This window comes from Notamacropus eugenii, chromosome 1 (assembly GCF_028372415.1).
Source record: "Notamacropus eugenii isolate mMacEug1 chromosome 1, mMacEug1.pri_v2, whole genome shotgun sequence".
Lineage (NCBI taxonomy): Eukaryota > Metazoa > Chordata > Mammalia > Diprotodontia > Macropodidae > Notamacropus > Notamacropus eugenii.
In genome coordinates this window covers 99,119,658-99,136,656 of record NC_092872.1, presented here as the reverse complement: position 1 = coordinate 99,136,656, position 16,999 = coordinate 99,119,658, and the positions used below count along the sequence as shown (strand labels likewise).

The 16,999-nt window shown below is 35.8% G+C and overlaps 1 protein-coding gene across 8 annotated transcripts in view; it reads left to right on the top strand.

The window, feature by feature from the left end:
• Positions 1–16,999, top strand: part of SMARCA2 (SWI/SNF related BAF chromatin remodeling complex subunit ATPase 2) — a 203,918-nt gene that overhangs the window by 8,798 nt on the left and 178,121 nt on the right. For 6 of the 8 annotated variants that reach the window (XM_072610780.1, XM_072610788.1, XM_072610797.1 and 3 more), the window contains 3 exons: positions 4,792–5,048; positions 8,733–8,862; positions 14,796–15,128. In XM_072610780.1, coding sequence (XP_072466881.1) covers positions 4,824–5,048; positions 8,733–8,862; positions 14,796–15,128 — 688 coding nt within the window. In that variant the 5' untranslated portion in view covers positions 4,792–4,823. Of the gene's footprint in view, positions 1–4,791; positions 5,049–6,367; positions 6,460–8,274; positions 8,425–8,732; positions 8,863–14,795; positions 15,129–16,999 lie in introns of those variants that run through there. The other 2 variants (XM_072610825.1, XM_072610815.1) reach the window with 2 other exon arrangements.

The window sequence follows — 16,999 nt, the reverse complement described above, 5'->3', positions numbered from 1 at the left end:
GGGCAGAAATACCACTTTGGAGGCCAGAGTCTAAATATAAATGTAATTAGGACTTGCTCCATTAACAATGATAAGATTTATTCTTTAATAGAAATTAATTTAAAGGCCTTGATTTTTAGTTATCAGTGGAAGATACAGAAATAGTACATGTCCTTCCTGTCTTATAAGTTCATTTTACGTAGTGTAATAGATTTTGACAACTTCAGCAATTAATATCCCATTGGGAGGGGGGAAAGCTTTATTTTCTGAAATCACTTGCATAGGTTTAATGTATACTTGTAAACTTCTTACTGCACAGAGATGTAACTGGTGTCACTCAATTTTTTCAAGTGGTCAAAGTAAGTTTTAAATGAGAATGTCCTAGAAAAAAAGGCTTTGGCATAATTTCTAAAGGGCAAGTTTGAATTCAGGTAATTAACAGATAAGATATTATATTTGAGGATTCTGTGGAGCTATGTATTATACTTTCTATAAATTACAAATCACTCCAAATTAGCTAATCCTATTTTAGTAGTATTAGGATGCTCATATATCTTGGAAAATAAGTATTCCCTAAGATCCATAGAGGCGGGGCATGAGTCTTATGATAGAGGAGCTCTCTACTTAAGTGTACCTCATTTGAGGGCTTCCTTTTCTAGCATTCAGGGTACTCTTTTAAATACCTCATTTCAAGCAGCCTTTTCCCCCCTCCTGGATATTCCGTTGATTTTCAGGAGATCCTTATGTTGGGCAAGCTTGAATTGCGTTGCAGGCATCACCAGGAAGATAAACCTGGGTTACTGGCAAGATTCTTTTTGAGATAGTGCTAGATGTGGAGAACTAATTAGCCCCCTTTGTTGTGGTTGTTCAGTTGTGTCTGACTCTTCATGACTCCATTGGGGGTTTTCTTGGTTTGCTATTTCTCTTATCAGCTCATTTTTCAGATGAGGAAACTGAGGCCAGCGGGATTAGGTGACTTGCCCAGGGTCATCCAGCTAGTAAGTGTCTGAGGTCAGATTTGAACTCAGGAAGAAAAATGAGTCCTCTGACTCCAGACTTGGCCCTCTATTCACTGCACCACCTAGCTTTGTCAATTAGCCCTTTAGGTGGTTTGTTGCTAAATTTTGTTTGGATTAGCAGTCGTATTACCACCTCTCATTCAGGCATAGATATTATCCCAATACACAATTAAAGGGACTGCAATGGCTCATGGTGTCAGAAAGTAGCCTGAAGAAAATGAATAATTAAAAAAGTTTTATTAATTCAAAATTTTTTTAGATGTGTTGTATTTTTTAAAAGTTTGTAATGAGAACAGATATATTAGGAAAAGATGAGTATTTGTGCTTATAGAACATTAATAAAATTATTTGAAAAATTCACTACATGTACTATTTACTATATGTGCTAAATATATCATAATGTGGAATGGGACAAATCATATCGTCCCGTGAATAAGTTGTCTTTTACACAGAGATATAGCTTGAGCAGTACCAATTTAAGTTCAACAGAGGCGGATAAATACAAAATATGATATGCCAAATCTTTATTTTGTTCCAAACACTCCTTAGCCGCTTTTTTCCTTTGCTGCAAGAATAAGATTAATTTTGTGCATGTGTGTTTGTGAGACAGAGATAGAGAAAAAGAGAGACAGATTTTGAGATGTTACTTAACTTACTGGGTGAATTACTAATAAACTATGTAGACAACGAAATAGAAAACAAAATGAAGTGGAGAGGAGGGGACGGGTGATTTTAGCCAAGAGAGTAAAAAAGTTCTGTATTGATTAACATCTTCTGAATCATCTAGCTCTGCAACTATATTGTCTCAAAGACAACTGAAAAGTTGTGTAAGGGAATGGAGTCATTGCTTAGAGGAGTGAATTCATGCTAGGTTCCAGTGTTTGATGCCCTTTTAACCTATACTTGAGTTTATCTGTCTAGAGTGTGGTTAATCATTTATTTCACTCCTTTTCCTCTTTAAAGGTGGTTGGAAAGTAATTAAAGTAGAATGGCCTTGTCTGGAGTCACATTAAAGCAAGAAAGGCATTTTATACAGATCTACGTTTTATAGATTTACATTTACAGAAGAAGAAACTGAGGTAGGAAGAGGAGGCAAGCAAGTTGTCCAGACTCACATAACTAGTTAAGTGACACAACTGGAATTCTAGCTTGTCTTTTCTCTTCAAATCCAATGTTTTTTTTGTTTTTTTTACTAGGCTAGAGATGAAATACAGTCTTGCTCCATCACTTGGGAAAATGGTCTTTTTGGAGATGGTCTGAGGGTTAATTGAAGTTTTTAAAATGCCTAAATGCTCTGAGAAAAATCTATTTTAGACTGATTTTATTTTAGTAGCTATCTTTCTGCCTTAAAAATTATCCTGTATGCTATGTTTCAATCTTTAGGATCCATTTAGATGTTCATAATTCTTGATTTGCCTTCTAAGGAGTTTTCCTGTTAAGTTTTTAGTAGTTGTTCCCATAAAAATAATCATGAGTATTTTTAAAGTATATATTAATATTTATAAAATCTTTGAAGTGTTACAATAAGCATAAAGTATTATGGGGGAGAAATAGTAAAATTTTTTGAGTACCTATAAAAAATAGAAATATTGGAATTATGAAACAAATGTTTATTTTTCAGACTCTTTGGATTATACTGGGAATGTCTACTGAAACAGATTTCTAGGTAAACTATCACAGGAAATAAAGTTTCCTTTCATTCACTAATAAGTGAAGGGGCATATTAGTTTACTGATATCCATGAAAGAGCAGTATAACTTATAATACCACTCCATTGACGTCAGCTTTCTAAATTAAAAATGCTGACTGGAAAAGTGTATTTGTGTGTGTGAGAGAGAGAGGAGGGGTGGGGGAGGGTTACAAAGAAGTGACTTCCGTTTGTTTTGTTAATCACATAGAATAAATAGTAAGAGTTGGCTCTCTAGTGATTTCAGAGCTATAATTCACTCTCTAGGCTCTCCTGTTGTTTTAGAAACCACTTCAGTTGTTTTATCAATCCCATTTTCTAGCAACAAAACCCTTTCTGGTGGTTTCCCACTTTTATTCATTCCAAAGCAGTCTTTTATTATCCCTTCCTTCTAACCTTTTTGGCTTTCCATATCACTCCTTCATCCAGTTTATTTGTCAAGTGCCCTACGTTCACTTCTCTATATAAAACAAAACTACACTTTTGCTAGAAATGCATTATACTGACATATTTCAGTCCCTTTCTGGTTTTCATTTTCAAAAGTCAAAATACTTCCAATCCAATATGTCACCCTCAAAATGTCCTCCATGGCTTAGTGGGAAACCAACCAGTGTCCCAGAGAAGTCAGCTTGTACCTCTTGCTTCTCCTTCGCTCCCTTGAGATTACCAGAAGAAACACTGGCCTAGAAGACAGCAATTTAGGAATCTACTCCTAGGTTTGTCAGTAAATAGGTATGGATACTGAGTGGATTATAAAATCAAGGATGTTCCTTCCTTGAAGTGGTATTTTGTGATAAATCTGTGGAGAATAGACCCAGTGTGTCCTCGTGCGTGTCTCTAAGATGTTATTATGATGTCTATATATAGAGTCAACTCAGTATAAGGCAAGTTCAACTTGGACTACATCCAAGGCAGTTTATTTACTAAACTGACAAAAAGCATTCACTGGTCCAAGGCCATTTCACAACATGGGCCTGAGGATACTGCTCCTACTACATTCTGTCAGAGCAGGAATGTGGTAGCTGGTGGTTGACACTGGTAACAAAGGCCTATCGTCATATTCAGGGCCCCAAGACTAGTGAATGGTTGTAAGGCTATTCTGTTGTTCCCTTGTTTTAACTGAATGCCTCTCCCACTCCCAACCAACCCAACCAAAAAAACAAAACAACAATGACTGAGCCCTTCAGTGATTTGTCATCCATATAAACACCTCTCGCCTAAGTGAGTGCCTTTGCAAAGACCTTGGCCTAAAGGGCCCAAGGTCTCCCAGTGCATCCTGGGTCATCTCCAGTCATCCTGATGAACATCTGGTCACTGGATTCAGATGGCTCTGGAGGAGAAGTGAGGCTGGTGACCTGCACTCCCTCACTCAAAACAAAGTCAAGTGCAAGTCATGTCATTATTTCTCTGATGGCATGGTCTTCTTCGGCAACAAAGGATGAATACAATTTTTCCTCAGATACCTGTGATTAGCCTGGTATTTCTACATATGTAACTCTAGCTATAATATTGGTCTAATCGTCACCCTCCTCTGGTTTCCCTTCTGGAAAAATTCATTCTGGAACTTTTAATAACTTTTAAAACTACCATATGCTTATGAAAATTGATTTTGGTTTGATATTGTCTGTTTATGGTCATAAGTTGTAATGACTAGGCCTTGTTTAGTTTTAATGACTCTGGTAAATATGCTCATAGACTAAAGGGGGAAGGGAATTGCCTTTGTAAATTTTTTTTAAATAAATGACTCTTATACCCAAAGGCTGATGAGTAAAGTAGAGGCTTCTAAGGACTACGCTAATACATAATAACAATTTATCACGTCTTTAGTTTTCTGCTGAAGTGTTAAATTTGATTTTTCCCCCAGAGAGTATTTTCTATATCCTAGATGATTTATAACTTTCTAAAGATAGTTTAATTTTTTTTCTACCAGTAACCATTATAAAAGACTAAGGCAGATGGATATACCATTTTTTTGAACCATCTTGCACACATAGGTCAGTTCTGTGAAATGTTTGTTAAAAGGACAACAAGACCACTTTAGCATCATCAAATCCATGGATCCTAATTTCATGCATTAATTCTTTTATTTCTCTTTGTCCAAATTAGGACTGCTCAGTTGACTGGAAGAGAAAGAATAGATGTCCACGCCAACAGATCCTGGTGCAATGCCCCACCCTGGGCCTTCACCAGGGCCAGGACCCTCCCCTGGACCAATTCTTGGACCCAGCCCAGGGCCAGGGCCATCCCCAGGTTCAGTGCACAGCATGATGGGACCAAGTCCTGGACCACCCAGTGTTCCACATTCAATGCCAACAATGGGGCCTACTGATTTTCCACAGGAAGGAATGCACCAGATACACAAGGTAAGAGTTTATATTTTCATTCATTCTGACTTATGAGTCATAGCTGCTTAGTTTTCTAATAAAAAAATAAAATCTTTTCTCCTGTCAACACTTCTATCAGGTTCTAGTCATTTCTGTTCAATGCATCATCAAAAGAGCACCTAAATTCTTAGTCACTTTTATTATCAATAATATATAAATCAGAAATGTTAGAACTTGACTTTAAAAACTATTAGATGGAGTTTGCAATCTGATTGTCAGAATTCTTTTCTGAATTGTAAATAGAATTTTGACATAAGGTGTTTTGTGGAGTAGTGATTTTTTTCAGTGAATTTTTGATTATTCCAAAACTTACCTGAATAGAATTTTGATTATCTGATAGAAAATTTAGAGAAACATTATAGTGTAATTATTTCCTTAACCAACAACATGTATATACATATATATGTATGTGTGTATGTATAAAATGCACACACATGCACACAAATATTTTAAAGAAAAGTTACTAAGGTTTTGTTTGTTTTTTTAGTGGAGTGAAATCTGTTTTTCAATGGGAAGGATTATTACTAGAATATAGTAATACTTCTCTTTTTCCCCCAAGGAGAAATTTTAAAAAAATAAATTTTGGGACTAATTATAAGATATTTTTATTTCAGTTTTGAATAAGAACTCTTGTTTTCTACATAGCTTAGTCATGGGTGGAGAACTTGTGGCTTCAAGGCCACATATGGTCCTCTAGGTCTTCAAGTTTGACCCTTTGACTGAACTTGAGGACTGGTCTGTTTGGATGCAGTCAAAGGGTTGAACTTGAGAACTTAGAGGGTCACATGTGGCCTTGAGGCCACAGGTTCCTCACCCCTGGCTTAGGTTCTTCTGCTGGATCTTGCAACAGTATTAATCTTACACTTATGACCTTGGATTTGTTGCTGTGAGGATGATTGTACTGGTACAAATTTAGCATCATAAGTTCTCTGTAGAATCAACGAAGAGACAATTGGCTTTTGGGAAAGCAAATGAAATCCTTTATTACAGTTTTCTCTGAAAATGAGCAATAAACAAAACACTGTCTTAGATAGACTCTTCACATACCTTCATTAATGTTCAGGACTTCAAATTGGAGAAAACGATTACTTCTGCCTTCAAGTCACAGATCACTGTCAGAAGACATTATAGTTGGATGGTGTGGGTACCTTTTGACATGGAGTAAAACCTAAGAGGATACTGCCTTTCCACCAGACCACTGTGTGAAAAAGATCAAACCCTACTATTTGTAGAATTTGTGACCAGTTTAAAATGGAATTAGGAACCAAAAAGCAAAGTTCCGTATATTATTTTCACAGAATCACAGCATCTAAGATCTGGAAAGGACCCCAGAGGCCATCTGGTCCAATCTCTACCTGAGCAAGAATTCCTCCTACATTCCTGACAACAGGTCATCCAGCCTCCACTTGAAGACCTCCAATGTGGGGGAGCCCACTACCTCCTAAGGCATTTTTTGACAGCTCTAATTTTTAGGAAGTTTTTCCTTAGAAATCAAGCATAATTCTTCAATTCTAGGGTCAGATAGAATAAATCTGATTCATCTTCCCCATGATAACTTGTTCAAATCCTAGAAGACAACTGTCATATCTGCTCTAAGTTTTTCCTTCTTCATGCTAACTATCCCCATTTCCTTCCATGAATATTTGTATGGTCCCAAAGTACCCAAAGAGATCAGAGAAAATATTCTGAATATTTATTCTTGCTTATTATGTTTTAGGATAATTGACTTAGTCTGTAGAAATGAACATGCTACTCCCTGTCTTTCAGTTAAATAAGTATTTTGGGGAAGTGCGTTAGCTCTGATAATACGTGCTTTTTCACACTTAATTGCAGAATATTTTTTCCAACTTTAGGCAAGTATTTAGAAATGTTCTTTATATATCAGACTCACCGAGTTTGGAGGGGCCTTCAAGCAGGGACCCACTTTTCAATAGTTCTGAGAAGTGTTTACTAAAGTCTCTATTTGAACACCTCTAGTAACTTACTGTTCCAAGAGATTGCCTGTGAATATTTGGACAATTCTATCTTCCTTTCCTAGTTATTCCATGCCATTATTTTGTCATATTAGTTATATAAATGAGAGTTTTCCAAATTAAAAATTATTCCATTGTGCAGCAGCATTTTTTTAAATATAAAAATTCATTTCTTTTGCCTCCTGCTAATTTCCTTTAACCAGAACTCTTTTCTCATGTTCTTTACACCTCATTCTAAGCTCTGCTTCTTATAGGTGCTTAATTTTTCTAAGTTCCACATTTCTTTTTTCTTTTACTAACCTAATTTTTTTGCTTTTGTGATCTTTTTTATAAGCTAGGTCATTGTGGCTTTACTTTTCTTTTCTTTTCTTTTTTTTTTTTTTTTTTTTTGGTGACTGCCCTGGTAGAAAGGTGGGCCCTTGTATCTGCTGACAAGATTCAGGGAATTAAGATTGTTTTCTCAGGAAACTTCTCTCATTTTACTCTTGGAGACTGCCTGTCTTCCCTCTCCAGAGTCTGCTTTTCCCCTCTTCTATTATCATAAATAAAAACGAATCATGATATGCATATGTTGTATGCATATATACATATGCTCTATTGTTCTATAGTCTTCCCTTCTTTTTGGTTGAAGTTTCTAAATAAATTCCTTGAGACTGAAGATTTTATTTCTCCTAATCTGGAGATATTCCTACTTACATGTTTTTGATTTCTTTTGAATTCTTCAGTGAAAGTATTCCTCTTAAATACATTTGAATTTTCATCTGAGAAGATTGGATATTTCCTTTCCAGATATCTATCTATCTATCTATCTATCTCTCTCTCTCTCTCTCTCTCTCTCTCTCTCTCTCTCTCTCTCTCTATATATATATATATATATATATATATATATATATATATATATATATATGTATATCTGTCTATTTCTGGACCAGATTTTATTCCTTTTGATTCACTGAGTATTTATGAAGTACCTACTATGAATTAGGATTTAGTTACCTGCTTCAGTCCTCCGTATCACATACTTTTTCCTTCCTTCAATCTCATTAGCCACGCTAGATTACAGTATGCATCTCATTCTTCTCTCCTGGCCCATAAATTGATGACATGCTTTCAAGTTTTCCTTCCAGATAGGGTCTGCTTCAACCTCTTCCTCCCTCAGTGTTCACTTCCCTACCCCCAACCTCAGTCTGTCTGTTTCTCTCTTTCCAACTGCCATGGAATCTTCTGGTTTCAAGTTAAAACTTTCCAGAATTCCTTCCCTTCTGCACTAGACCAAAAAAAAAAAAAAAGCCAAAAATAGTCAAGGCATTCCAGTTATTCCTCTTCAGATTTACTCCAGACTTTAACTTCAAAACAACCGATTTCAAAACTTACTTGAAAGGGTATGGGGCAACTTCTTATGTTGTATTTGTCAACGCATTGAGCAGGCCCTAAGTTTTACTTGAAGACATTGACTTTAAAAGTCAACTGTTTTGCCTAGAGCTTTGACCTCTGACTTGAAGGCAGGTGTCTGTCTTAATTTTTCCATCTGTGAGGTATAGATTAGAAAACAAATTAAGGATATGTGAGTAATGAATGATTGATTGTATGGCACTGATGGGCAAGATTCCTAAGCCTTCAAATACATTTAAATTCTGTGTTTTGAAGAAGTATCTAATTTGTGTTGTTTTTTTTTTTTCAAATGTTTCAGTCCATTGATGGTATGCATGACAAAGGAATTGTTGAGGATCTACATTGTGGCTCCATGAAGGGCACCGGCATGCGACCACCTCATCCTGGAATGGGCCCACCTCAGAGTCCAATGGATCAACATAGCCAAGGTTTATGCTGGCTGCACTTTTTTTTTAAGTTTTGCAACCTTAACAATTAGATACTTACATCACCACTGGAAAAATATGTCAAACAAAAAACTAGTATTTTTACCTCTTGTTTTTAATAGGATTTTATTTTTAACATTAATGGATGCATTTTCTGAATGATTATTACTGTCTGAATGTCAGAGTCCAAAGGTGGAGGGGAAACAGGCCAGTAGTAACTGTTATTCAAATTGTGAACTTGCTGTGAGAGAGAAAAACCATGCTTATTTGGATGTGTGTGACTGTTTTTCTAAGTAGTCACCTGGGAAAATAACTCCCGGATTGCAGAATTCAAGTATTGTACTCCCTTCCTTGTTTTAGCCCAGTAATGACCTTTAGTAATCCTGCTTTTCACTATGACCCTTAGAAGTGTTCATGGAGTAATAAAAATAAATAAAATTAGCATTTACGTAGTGCCTTAGCCCATGCTAAGCACTTCACATATATTGTTTCATTCTACCCTGACTATCCCCATTTTACAGCTGAAGAAATGGAGACAAGCAGAGGTTAAGTGACTTGCTTAGAGTTTCACAGCTAGTAAGTATCTTGAGGATGAATTTGAACTCAGGTCTTCCTGACTCCGGGCTCATAGCTCTAACCACTTTGCCACCTAGCTGCACATTTGTTGTGTAAAGGTCTATCTTCATGTTTTGTATATATTCCATTATGATTGACTATCTTGAAGTTAAAAAGTTTTCATATTCATAGTACATACATATATATGTATGTATGTATGTATGTCTCAGGGAAGATTTTTGGCTTATAATTTTTATCCGTATTTATCTCTATATATAAAATTTATAATATAAATAATTATATCCCTATAATTCTTATCCTATTTAAATAGGAAAGTAGTTTCTTTTTTATTCAAAAGATTCTATAATTTGAAGATTAGTGAAAAAGTGTCATTGTTAACAGAGCAACATCATGAAATTAGAAGAAAAATCCCTTGAACCAAAATGTGATATATTTGTGGTAGAACAGTGTGGGGAGTAATAGACTCTGGGTATTGCTTTCTCTAGTAGTTCTTGGACAAGTCTTTGCCAGTACTCAGGCCAGAAGCTGAAGTACTTGTAATGGTTATAAAATAGCCTAGATGTGACAGAATCTTGAACTTAGATTTTGTCAAAATGAAACAACCAACCCCCTCCCCCCCCAAAAAAACCCCTACCCTGAAACAGTTTCATTTTCTCACCTAATACTGTGTAGAAAGATGACATTCATTATACTTCAGGTTAAAGGTGTTACATGTTGCATCATTGTCTCTCTTCTTACAATCTAAGTATCTAACTCTGCTTGCTAAATAAACATTTACCCACAGAGCGTAAGTTAATATTGATGGACTAAAAGCGAGAGATATTTAGCTATAGTAAATTCTTGTCGATTTGAAATGTTAGGGACTGAATAAAATGGAATTTGAATCATTAAGTCAATTAACAAGCATTTATCAAGTACCTACGATGTCTCAGGAACTGTGATGAACTGAACTTAGATTATGTGGTATCTTTATTAAAGACTTCTAAGGCACATAATTGTGGGGAACAATGATTCTTTAAAGTGGTGTACTGTTTAGCATTTTAAAATTGGTTTTATTCAGACATTATCAATGAAACACAAATGTTTAAAGTGTATCTATTAGTATATATTTTTTTCCAATCAGAAAGTAGGAAATCAGTGTCTATACATAATCATTAAATGTTTGTTAGCTTGAGAAACTCTGTATGGAAACTCTCTTTACCCATTACAATTTTCACTTAATAGGCTTAGAGGTTAAATGATTGGTCTAGGATTTTATAGCTAGTAAGTGTCATGGTTTGTGTCACATAGTGGATATATGCTGAACTTAAAAGTTAGAAAGACCTGGGTTTGAATCCTGATTCATACCTCAGGGGATTGTTGAAAGGAGACTCAATTCTTTTTTCTTTCTCTCTGGGTCACTGTTTTTCTCTCTGTATGTCTCTATCTCTGTCTCTGTTTTTAGCGCTCCCTTTCTCTGTCTCTGGCTTTCTGTCTCTGTTTAGAGACAGAGCTTTTGTCTTTTGTTTTTTTCTGTGCCTTTGTTTCTTTATCTCTGGCTCTGGTTCTGGCACTATCATTGTCTCTGCCTTATCTGTCTGCCTCAGTATTTATAGTAAAGTCTTCTTTGACACATAGTAAATTTGTGTTCATGGCAGTCACTTAACTTGCCTAAGGAAAATGCCCTAAGAAACTCTAAAAGACTTTAAGGTGGAGGTGTGTTGCCCATTTTTACTGATGGAGTTTACATATTAGGAATCTCCCAAATCAACAGCAAGAGTATATACATCCCTAGGAATGACTAAATGTGGTGTGATTTGAAGAATGCCACCTTTTAGTACGTAGCAACTGATTAGATTATTGATTTTCCTTCTATAAGTTAAGGAATTGTGTAACTGATGGTCTCAAAGAAAGGTCATATTCATTATTGTTAGTACATTGAAAAGAAAAGCTCTTTAGAGATATGTATGTAATATTTAAGGCTTTCTAAAAAGAAAATTCTTATAAACACTGCTCTACTTTCTCAAGATTATTAGAAAGAGAAAATTTCTTCCTGTTCTCTTAGTGAGGTAAGACTGGGAAAATGATAGACCTTGAAGGCTGGAGAAGGAAAGCAACTTCTTTTTTCTTATTCCTTTTGAATAAGCATATTCAAAATGATTTTGAAAAGCAGAATCTGCAACTACTTTGTCATCCTATTGATAAATATATATCTACTTTCAGAGACAGGCAATTCATACACTCTGTGTTTTCAACTAAAGAGAATTACTAAAATAAGTTATGCAGTTTCATCATTTAGATTCTGCTTTTCTTTAAATTTACTGGATGGTAGTCATGTAGAAAGAATCTCTCTCCATAGCTGAGACATGCTGTCACATTTTTAATGTCATACTGCGTCAGTGATTTTACAAAAATCTGCCATTAACTTAGTGGAAATATCCCAGATTGGTTTTTCTTCTCTCCATTTCTTTCTTCCTTTCAAATCCGAGGAGAGTTTGAATTTTGGTTGTATTTATATCTCAAGCGACCAGTTTACTCTTCAAAACTTGAGCATATTGTGCTTACAGTTCTTAATATTAAATCTTCATAGGTTTTTTGGTTCCTTTGGCTACATTAATAGAAACAAAATTGTCTCTGGGTCATATTGAAAAGAATTATTGTAATATATAATACAATTTTATATTTCCTATAGGCAAGATTATTGCTTACTTAATATTTGCATTAGCTCTTTAATTAAAGTTATTGATAACTTTAATAATACTTTAATTAAAGCATTAAAGTTATCAATATTAGTATTAGATATTCTGGGATTCATATCAAAGCTTATAAAATGCATTCATTCAACAAAAATTCATTAAGCACTTACTATATGCAAGACCTCAGGGATACCAAGGCAAAATTGAGAGATCAAAACATTGTTCTATTTCGGGAAATGAAAGAAATGTCAAGCATATATGAAAATTGAAGTCCTACTGGTCTCCATTTTCAGAGTTGGCATCATAGAGTAAGATCAAGTGAAGTCTCTTCAGAGTATCTCTGAATTATCATTGAGATGGATGATAGTTGATGGACAAAGATATGGATTACTTAAAGGAAATTTACAAATATGGGTCCTATAAGCTGAAATATAAGGAGAATATATCCCTTAGTATATGTTCCACAATTTTTTTGTGGTTGTTGTGAAAAATAACAAAGTCATGGGACGTCTAATACCTGCTTGTTTTGGAAATGTGATTTAGGAGGATACATCATATAAACTACATAAGTAAAATATTGTAAAAGAAGTGAAAGGGTCTGGGGAGAGACTAGACAGAATGCTCTGGGAAAATTAGAGGAGGTAGAAAGAAGTAAGAATTGGAGAGTTCAGGGAAGACTTTCAGAAGAGATGACACAAACTGAAATTTGAAGGAAACATAAAATTCTGAGAAATAGGGATTGATTGAATGGATGAAAAAAATACATTTAGTAAATGCTTATTATGTGTCATGTACTGTGTTGAGTACTATTGATGTAGATGGAAAAAAATAATTCCTGCCCTCAAGGAGCTTATACTCCAATTGGGAGATAAAACCCATAGATTAAGGGGAAAGCTTTCTCTACATCAGGGGATATTCTATACAAATGCACCAAGGTTGAAGGAGATATGGCATTTTGAATAGGGAGAAAAGTAGTAGACCTCTTTGGTTAGAGAGTATATAGAGGGGAATAGTGTATTTTAAGGCTAGAAAGATTAGTTGTAGCCAGATTGCAAGTGCTCCAATGGAGAGAGCATAGGGCCAGGAGTCAGGAAAACTGGTTTCAAATTTGGCCTCAGACACTTAATAGCTGTAAGACCTTGGACTAAACAATGTTTATCTCTCTTTCCTCAACTGTCAAATGAGGATAATAAAACACTTGCCTCCCAGGGTTATTGTGATGATCAAATGAGATAATGTTTGTAAAGTGCTTAGCATAGTGTCTGGCATATAGTAGGTGATATATAATAATAACAGTAATGGTAATTACTAACATTTTGTAGACCTCAAATGCTGGATTAAGAAGATTTTTTTTTTTTTTTACTCTATTGACAACATGGATCCACTGAATTTAGGCAAAGGGATGACATGGTTAGACCTGTTCATTAGGGATAATATTTCAGTAACTTGGAGGCAGGGAGATAAAATAATATCTCAGTACTTGATCTCTTGCAATAGAGGGAGATGAGGAGATGGCAATGTGGGAGGAGGGGAAGAGATGAAGTATGCATTTTGGAAATGAAAATGACTTTGTAACTCATTTATCTCCATTGTAGAATTTAGCTTTAATGTTTCCAAATTTTAATTTACTTAAATGCTAAGCAGAAATCTCTGAGGAACATATTACTTCTAGTTCCTTTTCTAAGTGATAATTCTGGTATAAATAACTGGATGTTCAGTTATCCCTTCCACATCATGGGAGTTAGGGGTGCAGCACCCCCACGATATGGAAAATCTGTGTACAAATTTTTGACCCTTTCTTCGTACCAGAGACGTCTCTCTTTTTTTCTTTCTCTTTTATGGGGGTGATTGCAGTACCTTATTGTAAAATTTTAGTTAAGTTTTGGTCATAGGCTCTGTGTGGTCTACTGGCCTTCTAGTGTCATCTGTGGCTTCTGCAAAACTCTCCCCCCAATTCCCATTTAATTTCTTATGCTAGTCCATGATATATCAAAACCATAATGTGAAAGTTGCTATATGGAAGGGATAACTATCTTGTCTCCCTGAAAGTCTCCAGTAGTTTGCTTTGTTAATATGTCTCCTAGATATGTCAGTTAATTGTTCTCATATACTTAACTTCCAGGATTAGGTGCATAGGTATTTTGACTCAATGTGGGCACAGTGCTAGGCAAACTAAAGGCATTTAATAAATTCTTGTCATATGGAAATGAGTAAGAAACCTTTGTGGTAATATTGTTTTTAGACAAGATTATTGGGTGGGTATACTTCCATATAGGGCAAAGAAATTTCTATATAAGTTTGGTATTGTGTTTCAGGACAACTTTTACTGTGATTAATCAGAAATGTTATCAGACAATCCACTGAGTGTTTAAATTTGCCACCTTTCTGATTGCTTTCAATAATTCTGTTCTTTTTCCTTGGTCTTGTATAATTCTGGGCAGTAGGATAGATACTTTTCATTCTGGTCTGTATGGGGTTAGACTTCCCAGATTTTGGAAATTATGTTTATAGTATTTTTTACTTAGAGATTTATGTGACTGAAAGCAAAACTAGGATATATATGCAATCATTTTCCTCTTAATAACAATGAATATATTAATATATTCATAACTGTATAAACCTTCCAGATATGAACCTAAATATATTCAGTAGTAAATCTCTAACACCTTCTATGCTTTATTTCAGGTTATATGTCTCCACACCCGTCTCCACTGGGAGCCCCAGAACATGTCTCCAGCCCAATGTCTGGAGGGGGTCCAACTCCACCCCAGATGCCACCAAGCCAGCCAGGACCTATGATACCAGGAGATCCTCAGGCTATGAGCCAACCCAACCGAGGTCCTTCACCTTTCAGCCCTGTGCAGCTGCATCAGCTCCGAGCTCAAATTTTAGCTTACAAAATGTTGGCCAGAGGCCAACCACTACCCGAAACCTTGCAACTAGCTGTGCAGGGGAAGAGAACGCTGCCTAGCATCCAGCAACAACAACCACCTCTTGTCACCTTCAACCGACCATCTGGTAGGTTAATGTGTAACTACATGTACAATGTATGGTTCAATTTCAGAGAAGAAATAGTGTTAAGATTACAGGAAAGTTCTGACTCATAACATGTAACAAAGCTAGTCCAACAAAATTTTAGGGGGACTGGCCTAAGTGGGAAGATGTTGTCTGTTTCTTCCTATTCTCAGTTCCCTCCTCCCCTCTCCCCACAAGTTCCCTCTTAATTTTCCAACCTAGGTATTTCTATCTGCCCAAACTTACCTTTATCAAAGAATCTAATAAAGTCATGTATGTTCTTCTAAATGTTCAATAAAACAGGGTGTTATATTTCTCCATAGGTATTTGCATTTTAACTATAGACTTCATGGTACTGGTCAGAAGATTGTGGGAGGTGTTACTTAACATTTCTAACCCTGTATCTAATCCTCATTCATCCATTCATAAAGTCAATGCTGGGCCTAGAGCCAGAAGACCTGAGCTTGAGTTCTAGTTCTGCTAACTTCCTAACTTTGTGACCTCAGGCCAATCACTTAATAACCTGATTGCACCTCATTTTGCTCATCTGCAAGGGTCAGTATAATACTCCCTGTACTACCTTCCTCACAGAGGTGCCATGGGCATCAAGTGAGGTAGAGGATGTAAAAGCAGTTTACAAAGAGATAGTGTGGCTCCACAGCACTGCTATGGAGTTGAAGGGAGAGAAGTTGGGCCTGGGTCCTGCTTCGTTCTGCAGGCAAGTCATAGAAACTCTTTGAGCCTTGGTTTATTTGTTTTAAGATTTTTTATTATTTTTATTTTATTTTAGCTATTATTTAATTATTTTTATTTTACTTTATTATTATATATTATTACATTATTATAATATTTATTTATCATTTTATCTATTCATTTATTTTTATTTAAATGTTTTATTCATGCCTTTGGCTTTCTATATATATGCCTTCCTCCATACAGAATCCTCCCCTGTAACAGGAAAAATAAAACAAAACCAAACAAGAAAAAGCCAAACAAACAGTTCAGCAGACTAGCCAGGCTGGAAAACATCTGGCAGTATATGCACTTATTTTGTCCCTACTATGTACTGGCTACTGTTGCTAAGTGCTAGAGATACTGAAATTCTTGTAGGAGCTAGCATTTATCAGCAGGGACTCTGTGTGTGTGTGTGTCTGTGTGTCTGTGTGTGTCTATATAGATCTATTAGGAAGCATTTATTGAGTGCCTACTATATGCCAGGCATTGTGCTAAGTGCTGGGGATACACAGAAAGGCAAAAATCAGTCCCTGCCTTCACAGTCTAACAGGGGAGATAGCAAGCAAATAGATATGTACAAACATAATATATATAGGATAAATAGAAACTAATTAAAAGAGGGAAGGCATTAGAAGGAAGAGGGGTTGTGAAAGGCTTCTTGTAGGTTAGGATTTTAGTTGGAACTTGAAGGAAGCCAGAGAAGCAGGGTGTGGAAATAAGAAGAGAGAGAGCATTCCGGGCATGAGGAATAGCCAAAAACCAAAACAAGACAAATCCCCCCAAACCACTGAGCTGAGCATCAGAGAGTCCAAACTGCAAGGAGGCCACTGCATTGAAGAGTACAGGGGAAGGGTGCCTCTATAACTACTCCCCCAAGAAAAGGGGAATGTATATTTGTTATTTGGTGCCAAGATTTTTTATTAAAATTAACCAGAGTTTGGCTGCCTTTCACTTCTATTTACACTGTTATGATCATTGCGCATATTGTTTTCTTGGTCACCACATCATTCAGTACAAGTCTTCCTATGTTTCTGGGAATTCCTCACTTTGGTTATTTCTTCCAGTACAGTTCATTACTTTCATGTGTCCGCTTCGTTCAGCCCTCCTTCTATAGATGGGCACCCACTTTCTTTTTGTTT